This window comes from Eretmochelys imbricata, chromosome 16, assembly GCF_965152235.1.
Source record: "Eretmochelys imbricata isolate rEreImb1 chromosome 16, rEreImb1.hap1, whole genome shotgun sequence".
Taxonomy (NCBI): Eukaryota; Metazoa; Chordata; order Testudines; family Cheloniidae; genus Eretmochelys; species Eretmochelys imbricata.
The window spans coordinates 13,912,556-13,928,970 of NC_135587.1; the positions used below are offsets into that span (position 1 = coordinate 13,912,556).

The 16,415-nt window shown below is 54.4% G+C and overlaps 1 protein-coding gene across 4 annotated transcripts; it reads left to right on the forward strand.

Moving 5' to 3' along the window:
- Window positions 1-626: 626 nt before the first annotated feature.
- Window positions 627-16,367, forward strand: PIP5KL1 (phosphatidylinositol-4-phosphate 5-kinase like 1). 4 transcript variants are annotated; one of them, XM_077836091.1, is made up of 11 exons: window positions 627-640; window positions 4,309-4,445; window positions 6,310-6,504; window positions 7,800-7,850; window positions 8,269-8,423; window positions 9,955-10,079; window positions 10,630-10,664; window positions 10,780-10,835; window positions 11,496-11,608; window positions 13,888-14,050; window positions 14,812-16,367. In XM_077836091.1, exons 2-11 carry the CDS (start codon window positions 4,329-4,331, stop codon window positions 15,230-15,232), a joined length of 1,431 nt encoding a protein of 476 aa, XP_077692217.1. In that variant the 5' UTR covers window positions 627-640; window positions 4,309-4,328; the 3' UTR covers window positions 15,233-16,367. The 4 variants fall into 4 exon arrangements, with proteins under 4 accessions (XP_077692217.1, XP_077692216.1, XP_077692215.1 ...); XM_077836090.1 differs by lacking the exon at window positions 627-640 and adding an exon at window positions 3,014-3,044; XM_077836089.1 differs by lacking the exon at window positions 627-640 and having other exon boundaries at window positions 3,962-4,445.
- The last annotated feature ends 48 nt before the right edge of the window (window positions 16,368-16,415 follow it).

Here is a 16,415-nt window from a genome sequence, read left to right on the forward strand (position 1 = left end):
AGGCAGGGGTCTTCATTGGTCCAGGCAGCCTCACAGTGCGCTAGGCTGGAGGTCCCAATGCTCAAGGCTCACCAACGAAGGCAGAGTCTCTAGAGCAAAGCAGAGCTCTATTGACTTTTGCTTGAGGGAATCCCCCTATTCAGTCCCCCCAAAATCTCTTTAAAGGATCCCAAAGGGGGGCGATGGGTGACCACCAGTTAGACATAATATCCGACATGCCAGTTTTGGTCCATTAATCTCCGATTCCATTCTCCTCTAGTTTACCAGTCACAATCTTAACAGACCTCGGTTGGTGTCAGCAGATTAAGCCAGTCTTTGTGGCCCTTTTGTACCTTTCTCTGTCAGCACTTATTGTTCTAGATGATTGTCAGATGTGTGTGACCTTTCACCCACTGCCTGCCAGCTGAGCTCACAATTGAGGGAGGCTTGCTACACCCCAATTATTACAACAGCTCCGTCAGTGGCCCCCCCAGAGCAAGGGAGGGAGTCCCGTGCAAGGGGTGGAAAGTCCTGTCTCACTCCTGGAAAGATGCCAACAAAAGAAGCAACCCCGGCCTCTTCCTCCTAAAGACCAAAGGGAAAGGAAGGAAACTGAACCATTAAACTGGAGAAGCCGGGAGGAAAACCCCAAAGGGGACAGGTTGGTTGCGGAACCTGCACTTGCTTCAAGGGCGAAGGCAGGAGGATGGTGGGAGCTTCTCCCATGAGAGTTAGGGGACAGGGCTCCCCTGACACTCTGTCAGGGGATGGCCAGGAGTAAATCCCAGGAAGGGCGAGTACCATCCAGGAGTGAGGCCTCAAGTCCTTTCCCCACCCCACACTAGAGGCCCTAGGGCCCATGTCTCAGCTAAGCTGCTTCTTGGAAAGGGCTGTGGTTTTGCCCGGATTCCTGGCTCCTTGCCACACACAGGAAGACACGGGCTGTCACTGAAATGTGCTGACAAAGCCGGGCTGAGGCAGCTGCCTGGCTGGCTCCCACAGTGCCCTTTTTGTGGTGCTGCCCACCAGGGCCTTGTCTCCTCTCTGCTTGTTTTCCCCCCGATTTCCCACTGTTTGGAGCTGACCTGTGGTAACGGCTGAGGGAGGTCATGGTGTCCTGGCTGTATGTCACATAGATCTGCCCTGAGCAGGGGAGTCAGTGGATAGCATCATTCCCTCCACAATGCATCTTACTGCAGGGAATGCACCCCTTACACCCGCTTCGTCCCAACGCATAAGGGGCCAGAGCCCATGGAGCTGTGTCCTGGCCCATGTTGCTGCAGATGCTATTCTTATTCATACAGTACAAAGGTATCTGCCAGCCTGGAAGAAAGGGGCTATTAGGGTGAATACGGTATGTGTTCTGCTCCAGGTGTGCTGCCTGGGATTCTTGGCAGGATCCTGCAGGGCATCGCAGGGTCCCGCCCCTGGCCTTCGGGCTTCTGCACTTGGTTAGAGTCCCTCCTGCCTCCCCCACATGGATCTGGAAAGGGCTGTTCTTGGGATCAGAGCACAGAGCTGGGAGTCGGGATCTGGCTTCTATTCTCTGCTCTGGCACCAACTCACTGGATGACTTCAGGCAAGTCACTTCCCCCCTTTGGGCTTCAGCTCCCCCCAGTGCAAAGGTGTGAAATGGTTCCTTGCTCCTGGGCTGGAAAGTGCAATACAGGCAATGGGGGTTATCTGAAGGCCTGTCTTCCCCACAGGGTGAGGCGAGGACAGAGTTCCAGCCTCCATCAGGACTATCCTGGTTGCTTTATTCTGCCCCATGCCAATCGCTGCTCTGGGAGCTCTGGCCCAGTGCCGAGGAGTCAGTGTCATTCTGGGCCTGACTTTCAGAGATGCTGAGCACCTGCAGTCCCCCTCGATGTCGGTGGGAACTCCAGGGTTCTCAGTACTTCTGAAACTCAGGGCAATTGATTTCAAATGCTGGGCCAGGACTGAGCCTGCAAAGGCAGGTCCATTTACACCCCTCAATCCACAGCAGATCTCCCATCAATAATAATACAAGCAATCAGGAGAATGATGAGGGGCGGCTGGCCCAATGCTGGTAGGGGAGAGGATATGGCCCTAATGGGGTCACTAAACTTGTCATTCAGGGGGAGAAAAAAAAATCTCTTGGGTGCTGCAGCCTGCCCAGGGTTCAGCAGCACGGGACCTGCGTTGCTCGCACACTTGCAGTGGTTGCCCCAGGCAGCTGGTCACCCATGTTACATGAAAACCTGGCTCTGACCGTGTGGTAATTTGACTTAATACTTACTGCTGCGTCCAGGCTGTTCACCTCCCTCCTAGAGCTGTTGTCCCAGGCTGGCTGCAGACTCAGGCAGACAGAACTGTGTCCGCTACACGCCCATCACCTTTGGAAGATTTTCCTTGCAGCCATAAGGGCTCGAGACGCCCCCTGTTTCTTCATGGAAAACTTGCAGGGTGCTGCCCCTGAATGCCAGGTGAATACCTTGTGTGGGCAGGTGCAGAGCTCAGGGCTTGAAGGCCTCTGGTCTAATGGTCTGAGGGCAGAATTGGAACCTAGGTCTCTTGTGCTCAAAGCAGGACTCCGACAATGACTCCTCGGGTGACCCTGGGCAAGTGACTGCCCTGTTCTCTGCCTCAGTTTCCCCCAAACGGGGCTCCAGCTACCTGCTCTGCAGGGATGGGTGGGGATGAAGCCTTGGAAGGCGGCACGTGCTGAGGACGGCTACACGTTGGCAGCTGTTAACCCTGCACCCTCTGGCAGGGCCAAGACCCACCCCCGCCGGGGGAGCGCGGGCCGCGGTCTCCTCTGCCTTTCCCCCGCCCGCCGCGGCATTGCTGCCAACGGGGCCAGCTGCCGGCAGGCTGATGTCACCCGCTCCGCTCTGCAGCGGGCAGCCCTTGGGCAGCCGCCGCCGCTGCGGCAGGGGCTCCGGGGCCGCCAGCCTCCGCCGCCGGGAGCCGGAGGGCGCCTGCTAGGGACAGGAGCGATGCAGCAGCAGCCCGGGGGCTCGGGGAGGCGGCTGCGGGCTGGCGCGGGCGGGCAGTGATGTGGGGCGCGGCGGGGCCCGCGGTTGCAGAGGACGCCCGCAGAGGTAGGTGCTAACAGGGCCACGCCACCCCCCTCACTCCGGGGCAGAGCCCAGCGGGGCCCTGCGCTCACAGCCGGCGCCCCCTGCCCTTGCCCCGGACCCCCGGCTGAATGCCATGAGACCCCCGCTCCCGGGGTTGGGAAGGGGCGGGCCGCTGCCCACCCTGCCCCCCAAACCGGCAGCAAGCTGTCCCTGGGCTGGGCTGTCCTCCCCCAGCAGGACGGGGAGCCCGGGGATCAGGCTCATTTCCTGCTGGGAGCGCTGCTACCGGGTCTGCCTTTCCCCCTGTCTCCCCCAGCACCCGGTGACTTCTTCAGAGCTCTTGGGGCAGGGACCAGCTCGTTGTACAGCGCCTAGCACCCCAGCGTCCTGGTCTCTGCTGGGGTGCCTGGGCCACTACTGGAATGCAGATGAATAGGCATCATCATCATGAGGAGAGTCTAAACTAGGATGTTCTGAGACCAAAGGGCTTGTCTGCATAGAGAAACTGACCAGAACAACTGTTGTGGAATAAGCTATTCTGCCACAGCGATTCCAGAATGGCTCCGTGTGTGGACATTCTATTCCGGAACGGTGATCATGCTCACAAAGCGCACGAGTCATTCCAGAACACAGGGACGGACTGCAGAATAGGGTCCCCATGGGGAGCCGTTCTGGAATAGCCCTTGTGTCCTCCCCCAGAAGGGGTCCATGGAGCCTCATCCTGAGAGGAGCTCTGGGAAGTCGTTAAGAAGATGGTCACAGTGATACATTGAAGCCAGCAGCGGCTCTCACCCTGTTTCAATGAGAGCAGGCCCTATAGCTCTGTAATTTCCCCAAATTTGCCTTCCTAAAATCGGACCGTCTCGAACTGTTGACTGCATTAGTGCCAAGGCTTCCGCAAGTCCGTGGATTCTAGCTTTTCGACTCCTGTGCTCCATTAGGTAAAGTCTCTCGATGTCAGTCAGTCTGGGACCCACCCAGCACCTAACTCCCTTTGGAGTCTAGACTCGCCCTGTTTGGTCCCACTTCACTGCTGATCCCATCCAGCAGGCCAGTCAGAGCTCACTCAAGCCCATCTTCCTGCCACTGCTCTGCCCCAAGCAGTGATCTGTCTTTTTACCTGGGTTCAGCTGTTGCTCCGCACACTGCTTCATGCTCCCGGCACTAAGGCAGCTGGTTTTTCATGTTGCACTCCCCACTTCATGCATGCATGCTCCATCTAACTGTGCTTTGTCTGGTTGCTGCACTGACCAATCATTGCACCCTGTGCTCTTGCTTTGCACAGGCTGGTTCCCGCCAGCATGGATGGTGTGCCCCGTGGGTTACGGACTGGGGTTCGTTGGTAGGAAACCTTTGTGCCAGCAGCATCAGCAGGTAGCGTTCACTGTAGAGCTGAGGCCTGACATTCAGAGAGAAGCCATGGTGAGTCATATTGTATTTTATAGGCGTTCTCAAACTAGTCTACAGAGAGCTGACTGGTGACCTGCAGTGGTGACTGGGAGATGGCATGTGACGACAGACGGGAGGGAAGGTGCAGTGTTGATAAGTGCAAAGTAATGCACTTTGGAAAACATAATCCCAACGTTGGGTGTTTGAATTGAATAGCGATTTGCGATTGTCAGATGACAGGCTCATACGGAATTGATTTAATCGAGATTATCAATCAGAGATTGATACAGCTCTATACAGAAGGAACAGATGCTTTGCCACCCCCCTGTAGACGGTGAAGAGAAAGTAGCTGAGTCCCCTCCTCTGTACTGGAGGAATGCCGACAGTGTTTGTTCCCTATCTAACACCCCAAACCTATGTCCTTTTATAGTGTGTGAGACAAAGAAACTCCTTTTTTGGAGGGGAAAATATTTTCTCATAATTATTTTTACCATATGTTCTGTTTTCCTCATTACTAATGGAATTTCTTGGAATGTCATCCTCAGTTTACCTGACTGATGAGCAAAAAAGAATCTCTAATCCAGTCATTATTACTAACAGCTGTGACTACTGACAGTGCTTAAATGATTTAAAAACACCTTTCAGTGGTGCATTATTTCATCCATTACAGAGCCCATCTGTCATAACAAGTATCCCGTATCAGTCACCTCATTTTGTTTATAACATCCTTCTGTAGAAACTTTGTAGTAGTTGGTTGTGGGTGGGTGGGTGTGTCTCTTCCTGGGACATCTGGCCTATATTAATAAGATCAGGGTAAAAGATTATACGCATTTCATCATTGAGTTCATTGTCCCAGTGGATGGATCACTTGATGATGACCTGTTCCGTTCATTCCCCCTGAAGCACCTGGCATTGACCACGGTCAGAAGACAGGACACTGGGCTAAATGGACCATTGGTCTGACCCAGTCTGGCCATTCTCATGTTCTTTGCCCATTAGGTTCAATTAAAGGACAAAGAACTTTTTAGTTTCAATATATATAGGACAATAAATATATAGATACACAAAATAAAAAGGCTTATGGTTAGCATATAAAAGAATTATGAGAGATTAACATACAAAAATGATAAAAAGTTAATATCTGCTAATACAACTATATGTACAAAATGATGGGGTCTACATTAGCTGTTCCCACTCAAGCTGCAAACTGATATCCTAGTTCCTGTGTGCGCAATCAGGGAAACCCCTGTTATGCTACTGGGCTAACTCAGACCTGGCCATGTGACTCAGTGTCTTGGGCAGTAGCCTCTCTTGGCTGTAGCTGTTTTCCCTACATACAAGGGTTAAGTGCTCCTTCTAGGGAGTCTGACAGAGAGTGCTTGGCGCCCCCATCGGTTTTACTGAGGTGTGTGATTGTCCCTGGATTACAGCCCCCACTGGTGGCAGCCACTAGTGCCTTTCAGCAGCGCGATAACCACCATTCTGTCTGGCCTGCCTGGCTCTGACTCTTGCGTGCACACTGTTCCTGTCTCCGTGAGGACTAGGTGTTTGGCTCTTTCACCAGGAGTTCAAATGTTCTCCAGGGCAAAATCCTGGCCTGCTTGAAGTCCATGGGAACTTTGGCATTGATGTCAGTGGGTCTGGGATCTCACTCAAGGACCAGAGGGAGTTTACTCCCCTTCAGCCCCCTGGTCCTTGCTGTTGTTCCTCTCTGAACTCCCCCTACTTTGCCAGTCATCCATCTTCCCTCAAACCTCCTCAAGCTCAGGTCCTATGCCCCTCACTGTCTGCTGGGAACAGGTTGGTTCTTCTCTGCCCAGGGACTCCGGGGCTTTCTGTCTCTGGATGGAGCCCTGCTCTCTCCTCTGACTCCTCGATGGGGCCTTGTCCCCTGCAGACGGATGCCCCGGAAAGCACGAGGGGCCGGAGGTCTCTCACGCTGAAGCGCAGGTTCCTTTGGAAGCTCCGCCAGAAGTGGAAGCTCCTGGGCCTCTTTGAGATCAACGGGGAGCACGAGTTTTATGACCTGACCTGCATGTTGAAGGTGGGGCTCAGGGCCGCCATCCAAGAGGCCATTGACAACCCGCCTGCGGTGAGTACCTCCCGGGACAGGCTCATTCGCCTCCCCAGCTGCCCGACCATACGATGAGACTCCTACACGGCCTTCTCCCCCAGCACGGGGCTACCAGTGGGTGTGCTGCTGTAGCAATGGTGTGCAGCCTCCTAAGCGCTCCCGTCATGATCCCATTCTCCTCCCTCCTGTCTCCCCGCAGTCAAGGAGCCCCAAGTGCTTTGCATCCCCCTGACACTGAGAGGGGAAGGGCCGGGCCCAGGTCCTAGGGCGATGCAGCCAGGCAGCCCCCTACTCTAAGAACTAGGCTGTGCTCCCTCTTTGGAGAACGCTGACGAACTGATGTGAAATTCGGCCCTGGCCGGCCCAGCCAAACTGGTCGCTCAAACGCACTGCCTGGCTAGCAGCCCAGCGCAGCTCTGCACAGGTGATCAGAGCAAACTCCTGACTGACAAGAACAAAGGGGCCCCTCTCCTGCTGGAGGGAGAACAGGCTGCTCTGTAGGGGACTCCCCGCCCCTTGCCCCCAGGGATGGGGGTAGCTAGTGATCTGTGTCATGAGCACACCAACTCAAGCCCAGGGTTGGCCCCCATCCCAGCATTCCTGTGACCCCCCCAGGACTCACTGGACATTATGTGGAGTGAGCCAGCCTCTTGGTGGTACTCCATGAACTTCCCTGCATATTCAGACCAGAGTGACTGAGACGGGACTCCGGCCCTACATGGGGGCTAACAGGGCGGGCACAGCTTCATAGAGAGAGCCAGAGGACAAAAGGCCTTTACTGAAAGGCCTGAATAATAATAAGAGACCTGCTAGACCAGGGGCTGCAAGAAGCGTTCCCCTTAGCAAATGGAGAAGTCTGTGCCAGGGGGCTGAGATCCTGCAATGATGGGAACCAGAGAAACATGAGGTGGGTAGATGGGGGTGGCCTATCCCTGCTGAGGAAATCCTGACCTCCTGTGGCAGGATGGTGACAGCTGGCTAGCAGTGAGGAGAAGGGTTCAAAAAGACAGGAATAACTGTCCCGCATCAGTTCCATCCACAGCACTGGGGCAGAGCAGGGGAAAGAGATGGGGAGAGATGGGGCAGGCCTGGGGCTGGGGTGAGCCCAGAGGCCGGTGTACTGCCTCTAGTTGCCATCATGTTTCTTGCAGTCCCCACACTCCCAGGCCGATTTCCCTTCCCCCTCCCACCCCCCAGATCATTTCGTATTTGCTTTCCGGAAGGCCCATTGGGAAGGTCGGCGAAGCAGCGAACGTGAATGGGGAGAAGTCCCCTTGCAGTGCACTCACTCTCTGTCTCTCTCTCCTTGCCAGGATGCCCTGAGTGACACAGACTGCAAGGCCGTGCTGAAGCAGGCCCATGAGGTAGGAACTCACCACAGCAGGGAAAAAGCACAGGCCCCGGCCAGAGGCTTTGGTACACCAGGCCCAGTTCACTAACACGGACCTGTCGCAGGATCCCTGAGCCACCCCCCAACCCCTAGCTGTAGCCGCACACCCTAACCATACAGCTATCCCCAGGGTCCATACAACCTCCACCAGTCACCTGTGCTGACTCTCTAGTCCAACAGTAGCCGTGTCTGCGTTCTGTTGCTTTGAGGGAGGACCGAGATGCTGTTGCTATTCCCAGCTCCCTGTGGGCCAGCCGGTAGCAGTTGTTCCCCTGCCTCTCCAGCTGACTGGGGGAGGTGGGGTGAAAGCACTTGGCAGCCTGGCATGCGTGCCAGGTAGCATGGTACAGTAGAACCTGGTCTCACCTCTTGCTCCTCCCGGGTTGCTGCAGGGCTTTGAGATGCGTACGTATGGTGGCCCAGCCTTTGCTTACTTCAGGCACTTGCTGGGCATATCGGAGAAGGAATACCAGCTGTCCCTGTCTTCCGGGAGCTCCTACCTGCAGTTCATCAGCAACTCCAAGAGCAAGGCCGACTTCTTCCTGACGTGAGTCTTCCCATGGGTGCAGAGAGAGGTCTGCGCTCTCTGAGAGCTCAATGGTCTAGGTCAGTGGTTTTCAGCCTTTTTTCATTTGCGGACCCATACAAAATTTTGAATGGAGCTGCAGACCCCTTTGGAAATCTTAGACATAGTCTGCGGACCCCCAGGGATCTGCGGACCCCAGGTTGAAAACCACTCCTCTAGGTGATCAATGACAGCCAATTTAACCTCAGGTACTCCCGCCTAACACCTACTGATATCCACAGGAAGGCAGGTGAACGTCTGAAGGCAGAATTTGGCCTAAGATCTATTTGTACTGTGCCTTTCAGAACTAACTGCCTAAGTGAACCAGCAATCAAGAAGATAACTTACTACTGACTAGAAAGATCTGTCGTGATCAGAGAGCACCCAGCAGCTGACCCATGTAACAACCAGCACGAATATGCTGCCTCTGATCTAATGTAGGCCAGAGGGTTGGGACCCCAAAGTGGGTCGCAATCCCGTTTTAATGGGGTTGCCGAGGCTGGCGTTAGATTTTCTGGGGATTGGGGCCCAAGCCCAAGGCCCACCACTTGGGGCCAAAGCATGAGGACTTCAGCCCTTAGTGGAGGGGCTCAGAGTTACAGGTCCCCTGCCTGGGGCTGAAGCCCTTGGGATTCGTCTTTGCCCCCCTACATCCAGGACAGCAAGGCTTGGACTTTGATCTCCCCAGCCAGGACAGTGGGGCTCGGGCAGGCTCAGGTCTCCCCGCTTCCTTGGTCATGAAGGGGGTCATGGCACAATGAAGTTTGAGAACCCCTGATATAGGGCATTGTATGTGGCTTGTGTGTGCAGATGGCTTGTGTGTGCAGATGCAATGGGTGTGTGATGCTGTGTGCGCTTGGCTGTAGCGGGAGGGAGAGAGGATGGATCTGTGTTTTGTTAGATTTGCGTAGGTACCCAATATGTTAGGGTGGGTAAGTGTGTGTTGCATTTTGGCCTGACCTGGTGGATATGTCAGACCATGGACAGTGTGGGTAGTTGCATGGGTTTGGAGAGGGGAGGCTACCCATTTATTAGGTGGGAGATCACGCTTGTGTTTTGTCCCCTGCTCTGCGGTGGTTTCCGTGTGTGACTGGGAGGCTACCTGTATTTTTGGACAGCGTATGTCCCGGTGTGTTGTTTCTGTCCAGTCTCTGGGTATGGGACAGTGTGTGGGTAAGGATAAAGTATTGGGGGTGCTGATCAGAACCGTTCGTGTCGGATATTCTCTAGCAAGGGGCAATTCCTCATAGCAGCAGTCAGGACGCCTTTGCAGTGTCCTGGCGATGATAAGAAGGGAGACGGGTCACATGTGTGTCTTCATGGCAAAACTCCAAATGGTCGGTTATTGCTGCTGTGGGGGGAGGGGTGGACACACAGTGTGCAGATGTTGGGCATATAGGAACATACCTGGGGAGCTGAGTGTGTCCTGGGTCTGATCAGGACATGAGGACTCTCGCTTCCCCCTATCCCCATCAACAGCCCGGGGGTAACTCTCAGCCTCCTCGTGCTGTAGGAACAACAAATGCTTCTTCCTGAAGACTCAGAGTAAGAGAGAGATCCGGTTCCTCCTCTCCAACCTGCCCAAGTACATCCAGCACCTTGAGAGATACCCCCACTCCCTCCTCGTCAAGTTTCTGGGTAAGAACCACCTCCGACATGCTGCGGGGAAAGACTGAGGCTCCATAAACACCAGGGAGAACAGTCCGGCTTGGGACAGTACCTAACAGAGAGGAGATGGTGGGACATGGCACCTGGGAGACATGGCCTAGGACCTTCTGAGGGGGAACCTCGCTTCGCCTATCCCCTGTGATTCTGCTTGAGCCAAGTCACTATTCAGGGGACCAGAAGTCAAGGCTGCCAAGTGAGGATCTAACAGGCTTTTGCTGGGCAGTGTATCGAGAACCACTGGGTTCCAGCCTGAGAAGGGACCTTGTCTATAGCAGGTGGCTCTAAGCCCTGCTCTCAACCAGTCTGGCCTGTCCTCCTCCTTGCTAGCCATACCTGGGTACAGCCTGTTTGGCTGCAACCATGTTTAAGATTTTTGAAACCCAGGTTGCAAGGCCCTTGTACCCTGGACACGGTACTCAGTGTCCCTGCTGGTTAATGGGGGTGTCAGAGCCGCCAGCGGGCCAGACTGCCAATTGTGGTCTGTGTTCTCTGAACTTTCCCCTTGTCTCCTCCCTTCCAGGGGTTCACAGCATCATCGTGGCTCAGGAGAAGAAGGTAGGTTCCATCTGCCTGTCGGAGTCCGTGTCACGTGCCACCAGCCCCATCTTTGGCACAGCCAACTCCATCTCTGTGCCGGTTTCCATCATGTCTCTTCTTCTCTCTCCTCTAGAAATACTTCATCATCATGCAGAGCGTGTTCTATCCCGACGAGAGAATCCTTGAACGGTGAGTTACAGGCCCATGCGGTTAGAGGGGTCATGGCTCTGGAATCAGAGGGATTTGTACGGTCCTCTCCTCTCTGGAATAATGTCCTGCCTTTGTGGCTGTCTGCCCCTCTGCAACGTGTGTGTCACCACTGCCCACTAGCAAAGGGAATGTCAGACCTGCTCCCATGTGTGTTGTTCCTTTGCCCTCTAATAGCTGCAGCTGTGAGTTTACAAACTCTGATATCGCACAAGCAACCCTGATAAAACATGGGTGATCATGTCACCCTCTAGCGGCTGCAGACTGCAAGGGATATGAACCTACTGATGAGCATGAATATTTCATGGAAAAATTACTGAGCACTGAACCCTTTTCAAAGTCCATGGGCATAACCCCTTTGCATAGGGTGATCAGACAGCAAGTGTGAAAAATTGGGACGGGGGTGGGGGGTAATAGGCTTCTATATAAGAAAAAGACTCAAATATCAGGACTGTCCCTATAAATTCGGGACATCTGGTCACCCTACCTTTGCACTCTCAGATGGTGCAGCCCAATGAGATACTTTCCTCCCCTTTCCGACCCACGGCTGCGATGGGCTCTCTTGTATGTCATGCCTAGGGTGTGGTGCAGAAAGGGTTAAACAGGGGTTCAGGAATCACCTATCCTAATTGCCATGTGCAGGTACGACATTAAAGGGTGTCAGGTGAATCGCTGGACGGAGCCCGCCCCTGGGGGCAGCCAAGTCATTGTGGTGCTGAAGGATCTCAACTTCGAAGGAAATTCCATCCACCTGGGTGAGTACTTCCCTGGCCAAGGAAGGCCCGGGGAGGCAGGGCGACCCGCTGGGACACCCACCCACTTCATACTGTCCAGCCGTCTGCCATTCAATCCACCCACCATCCAGCCTCTGTCTCTATCCATCTACCACACCCCGCTTAGCTAAACCTCCTCATTACATAGGTCCCAATCCGGAAGGTTGTGAATTAATCATAGGTTGATGGGAGAAAGAGAGAGAGAGAGGAAAGAGAATGACCCAGCTTAGTACTGGAGAAAGATGCAGGATCCATGTATCCGCAGGCCTAAGTGCTCTATTCACCAAAAAGGTCCGATATCCCCTCCCGCAGCCACCTTGCCAAAGTGCCTCACACCTGAGCTGAAGGCAGCCACCTCTAGGGAGAAGCCAGTAATTCAGTCTGTGTCCCTGTTCACTCCTGGCCTCACTGCTGAGGCCGCCAGCGTGGGAAGTCAATTGGTGGTGTGAGCTGGTTTTATGACATGGATGCCGACTCGCTGGGAAGTGGATGGAACCTCCTGTCAGAATGACCATAACTGCCCCTCGGATCCTGGCTGTTTAGCTCAAGCTATAGAGTCTTGGGGGTTACGGCTGCAGTTCCTGGTTCCATCCCCAGGTGTCAGCCAAGATGGCAGATGTCCTGCTACCCCGTGATGATGGGGTAATTGTTAGGGCTGTGGCCCAGCAAACCCCAAAGGCACTAGGAGCACACCAGGTGTACTGTGACTTGGAGGCAGGCTCCGAAGACACTTTAGATGCTAGGTGCTAGCCCTCATGGGTCACTGACAAGTCAGACACTGGGCTAAAGGAAGGGGTATTTTACTAGGACTAGCAAAAGGGGAAAGTGGCTTGAAATCTTGCAATTTAAGGTCAACCAAAAGTGGTTTGTATGTGGGCCTGTGGGGGTGGGGAGTAGTTCAATAGAGGGTCAGGGCTCCTCTGCCTGGTGCCTCTCCAGCTCCGTTTCTGCTGGAGGTGGGTTTCCAGGCCAGGATCAGCTAGTGGTGTGTCTCCTTGGAACCTCTCTGCCCACGTTCCCAAGCTCCATTGCTTCTCCACAGCTTCTGCGCAGACCTGACCTTGGTTGCACATGTGGTTCCCTGGCTCCTGCCCCAGCTGGTTCTTCCCATGATTCCCCGACACCTTCTGCTGCATTCAGCCTCCCTGCTGCTCCTGGTTTGCCATGCAGCTGCCGCTCCCCCCCAGCGAGGGTCAGGGTCTCCCATAGGGTTTCTACCCCCTTCTCCTATTGGTCAGGATGTGCCTGTGTGTCCACCCTGTAGGGTTGTAGATTGGTGCAGAGAGGCTGGATGGAAATGGTGGTGTTCTGCTTAGCCCATTCATCACCATGCTGATGATGATAATGATCCTTGGCTCATGTCCCTAGAGCTCCAAGCAATCTGCAGAGGAGGGTCAGAATCATGAGGGGTGGGGAAACTGAGGCACAGAGACTGGGCAGTGATTTCCCTGAAGTCAGCATGAAGGACCTTCTATTTATTTGTCTCCTCCAAGGCTCAGCTCATTGGCTCTGGGTGATCACGTGTCCCCCCCCGACCATATCTGCACCAACCACCTCTTTCTTCAGCTTGCCAGCTAAGTTTCATGCTGATGGAACCACATGAGACAGACAGTCCCGGAGCACAGTGAGGTGGAGCCTGTCCAAGCACTTGGCTGCATGTGCCTCTGCTTGCTCTGAGCCGCTGCTTTAGCTCATCAGGCAGACGCTTGGGCCTCTGGGCTCCTGCAAAGCCTGTGAGTGGCCTGTATCTAGCCCTGCTGCTCCATGGCCAGCAGGCAGGTGGCTGTGTGCAGTATGGAGTCTGGGTCCCAAGCCAGCTACAAGCTGGGGACCCCAGTAACCCTCCCATTCAGTACTCCCCGAACTAGCAGCCATCCTCTCCCTCTGCACTGCCCTCCCCTCTGCCCTCACTCATTCTCTTGTGATCGCTCTGTGATCTTTGCTGTCACTTGATTTCTCTCTCCGCTCTGTGTGTCTCCTTCCACTGACTCACTTCTGCTGCCTGGCCTCCAGTTGCACTCATCTCTCCTCCACAAGCAGCTGTTTCTCCTCCAGCTGCAGCTTCTTCTACTCCTGATCCTGCTACATCAGAACTGTCTGTCACCCTGCCCAAGGCCCCATCTGCTTGGTCCCCTGCAGAACACTGCCCCTCCCACTCCCAGGCTAACTGTCCTTGCTTATCTCCCATCCCTGCTCAGACCTTCCCCTCCCTGGCTGGGGCTCTCACTCATGTCTATCAGCCTCTCCACTCTCTCTTGCAGGTCAGCAGCGCTCCTGGCTCCTATGCCAGATGCAGGTGGACACGCAGTTCCTGAAGGAGCTGAACGTGCTGGATTACAGCCTGCTGGTGGCATTTCAGGCCCTGCATGCAGACGAAAAGGGCCAGAACCTGTCCTTTGCAGACATCATCTTCAGGACCACCAAGTGAGTGATCAGCCTCCTGCAGAGAACGCTCAGCACAGAGGGGGAGCGCGTTGCCACTTTCACAGCCAGCCCTCTGCTCCTCCTGCAGCTCTGGCTGCTTGGGGGCAAGCAGCAGACACGACAGGCTCTGCCCCCAGCTACCACGCTGCTTGGGGTGAGCCTGCAGAGTGCCTGAAGCCCAGCATCCCCGGGAGAGCAGAGACCCCACAGGAACGTAGTTGGACTCAGTGTCGCAGGCCCTGATTCTCAGTCACAGTATTCCTCCTTTGTGGCCAAACTGGAGGATGAGGCAAAGGGGATGTTAAGTCCCTGGTGTCAGTCTCAGCAGCCTCAGAGCTGCTCTACCTTTCACTCTCTTTCCCTCAGGTGCTTAGGAGCCCTAGGAAGCAGAGAACAGCTATAATCTCTGGCCATGCCCTTCCCTTCCATGCTCTGCCCCTGGCCTGCTCCTGACATATCTCCTGCACCTGGGGCTGGGAGCAGCCTAGCACAGAGCCCTTACCCTAGCTGTATGCTGCCCTCTTCTCTGGGGGAGGGTCTCAGGGACCCTTTCCCCTGCCAAGTGGCATAAAAGGCTTTAGTGTAACTGAGAATCAGGCCCACAATCCATGACCGTAGATGACTGAACCTTAGGAGCCTGTGAGCCTCCAAGGAACCAAGTCAATGGGGAAGCTGCAGACCAGCTGCTGGTTCCTATCACTTTGATCTGGGGTGTCCCCAAGATCTCACCCATTCCCTGTCCTGGCCTTTCCCTGCTACAGGTCCTTGAGCAATCCCGAGAGCTCCCTGCTCACCTCCATGTCAGGGATCATGGATGAAGAGTCTGACATTGTGGTGTCTGAGATGGTAGGAGAAGTCGACCTCTACCAACTGCGTGAGCTGAACTCTGGGGTGCAGGATGTCAGCTTCCAAAGCAGCGCCAAGCCTGACCATGATCTGGCCTACATCCTGGCCCAGAACCGACGCTTGCTGCCCAGATGCAGGAGCCCTCTGCACTTGCTTGATGGCCCGGAGCTCCGCTACTTCATGGGCATCATTGACCTGTTCACCGTATACAGCTTCCCCAAGAGGCTCGAGCACCTGTGGAAATGCATCCGGTACCGGGGACAGACCTTCTCCACCGTCAGCCCCTCAGATTATGCCAGGCGCCTCTGCCAGTGGGTGGAATCACACACTGTATGAGTGGGGCCCTGCACTGGAGCTGAAACTGATGGCAGCTTCCCAGACAGCCCCACTCTCACGCTGGGAGAGTTACAGGCCCACAGACAGTGCTGCAAGCTGCCTACTGCTGATCTCCTGCACCACCAGGGGGCAGCCTCAAGGCAGCATTGCCGCTGTGTTACTGGAATGCTGCGGAAGGACCAGTCCCAGCATCCTGAGAGCCGGTTTCTGGCATCAGAACTGAAGAGTCGGAGGGGCTGTGACCCTGTGGGCAGCAGCTGTCCTGCAGCGTGCTGTGGGGATGGGGTTCAATGTCGGTGCTGCAAGTGTCCAAGGAACCCAGTAAATGGGGAATCTGTGAACCAGCTGCCAGTTTGCATTGCTCCCGCGTGGGGTGTCTCTGGGTGTGCCAGGTTGGATCACAGAAACCCCCTTGGGCCTGCCACCTGATGTCCTGGGACCACGTCTGAGCCCGTTTTCCCTGGCAGCTTGGGACTTCAGTACCTTGCCTGGTTGTGCCAGACACGCTAGCCTGCTACGAACACAGACCCAGGTCTGAACCACGTCCTCCAAAAGCTGCAGGCTTAACTGAAAACAACTTAAGAAGTGCTCCTGTCTCCAACACCCAGACCCCCAGCTCCCAATGGGATCCAAACCCCAAATAAATCCGTTTTACTCTGTATAAAGCTTATACAGGGTAAACTCATAAACTGTTGACCCTCTAACACTGATAGGGAGATATGCACAGCTGTTTGCTTCCCCAGGAATTAATACTTGCTCTGGGTTAATTAATAAGTAAAAAGTGATTTTATTAAATATAAAAAGTAGGATTTAAGTGGTTCCAAGTAATGACAGACAGAACAAAGTAAATGACCAAGCAAAATAAAACAAAAACTTGCAAGTCTAAGCCTACTACAGTAAGAAACTAAATGCAGGTAAATCTCACCCTCAGAGATGTTCCAATAAGCTTCTTTTACAGACAAGAGTCCCTCCTAGTCAGGGTCCAGCAATCACTCACACCCCTGTAAAAAGAAAAGGAGGACTTGTGGCACCTTAGAGACTAACACATTTATTTGACCATAAGCTTTCGTGAGCTACAGCTGTATTTATGCTCAAATAAATGTGTTAGTCTCTAAGGTGCCACAGGTACTCCTTTTCTTTTTGCGAATACAGACTAATGCGGCTGCTACTCTGAAACCTGTCA

Bases quoted from the DNA above. Each gene is read 5' to 3' on its own strand.
- PIP5KL1 (XM_077836089.1), top strand. From the start codon at position 4,176: ATGCTCCCGGCACTAAGGCAGCTGGTTTTTCATGTTGCACTCCCCACT. The intron at 6,505-7,799 runs GTGAGTACCTCC...TCTCCTTGCCAG, and splicing joins CCATTGACAACCCGCCTGCG to GATGCCCTGAGTGACACAGA. The intron at 10,080-10,629 runs GTAAGAACCACC...CCTCCCTTCCAG, and splicing joins CCTCCTCGTCAAGTTTCTGG to GGGTTCACAGCATCATCGTG.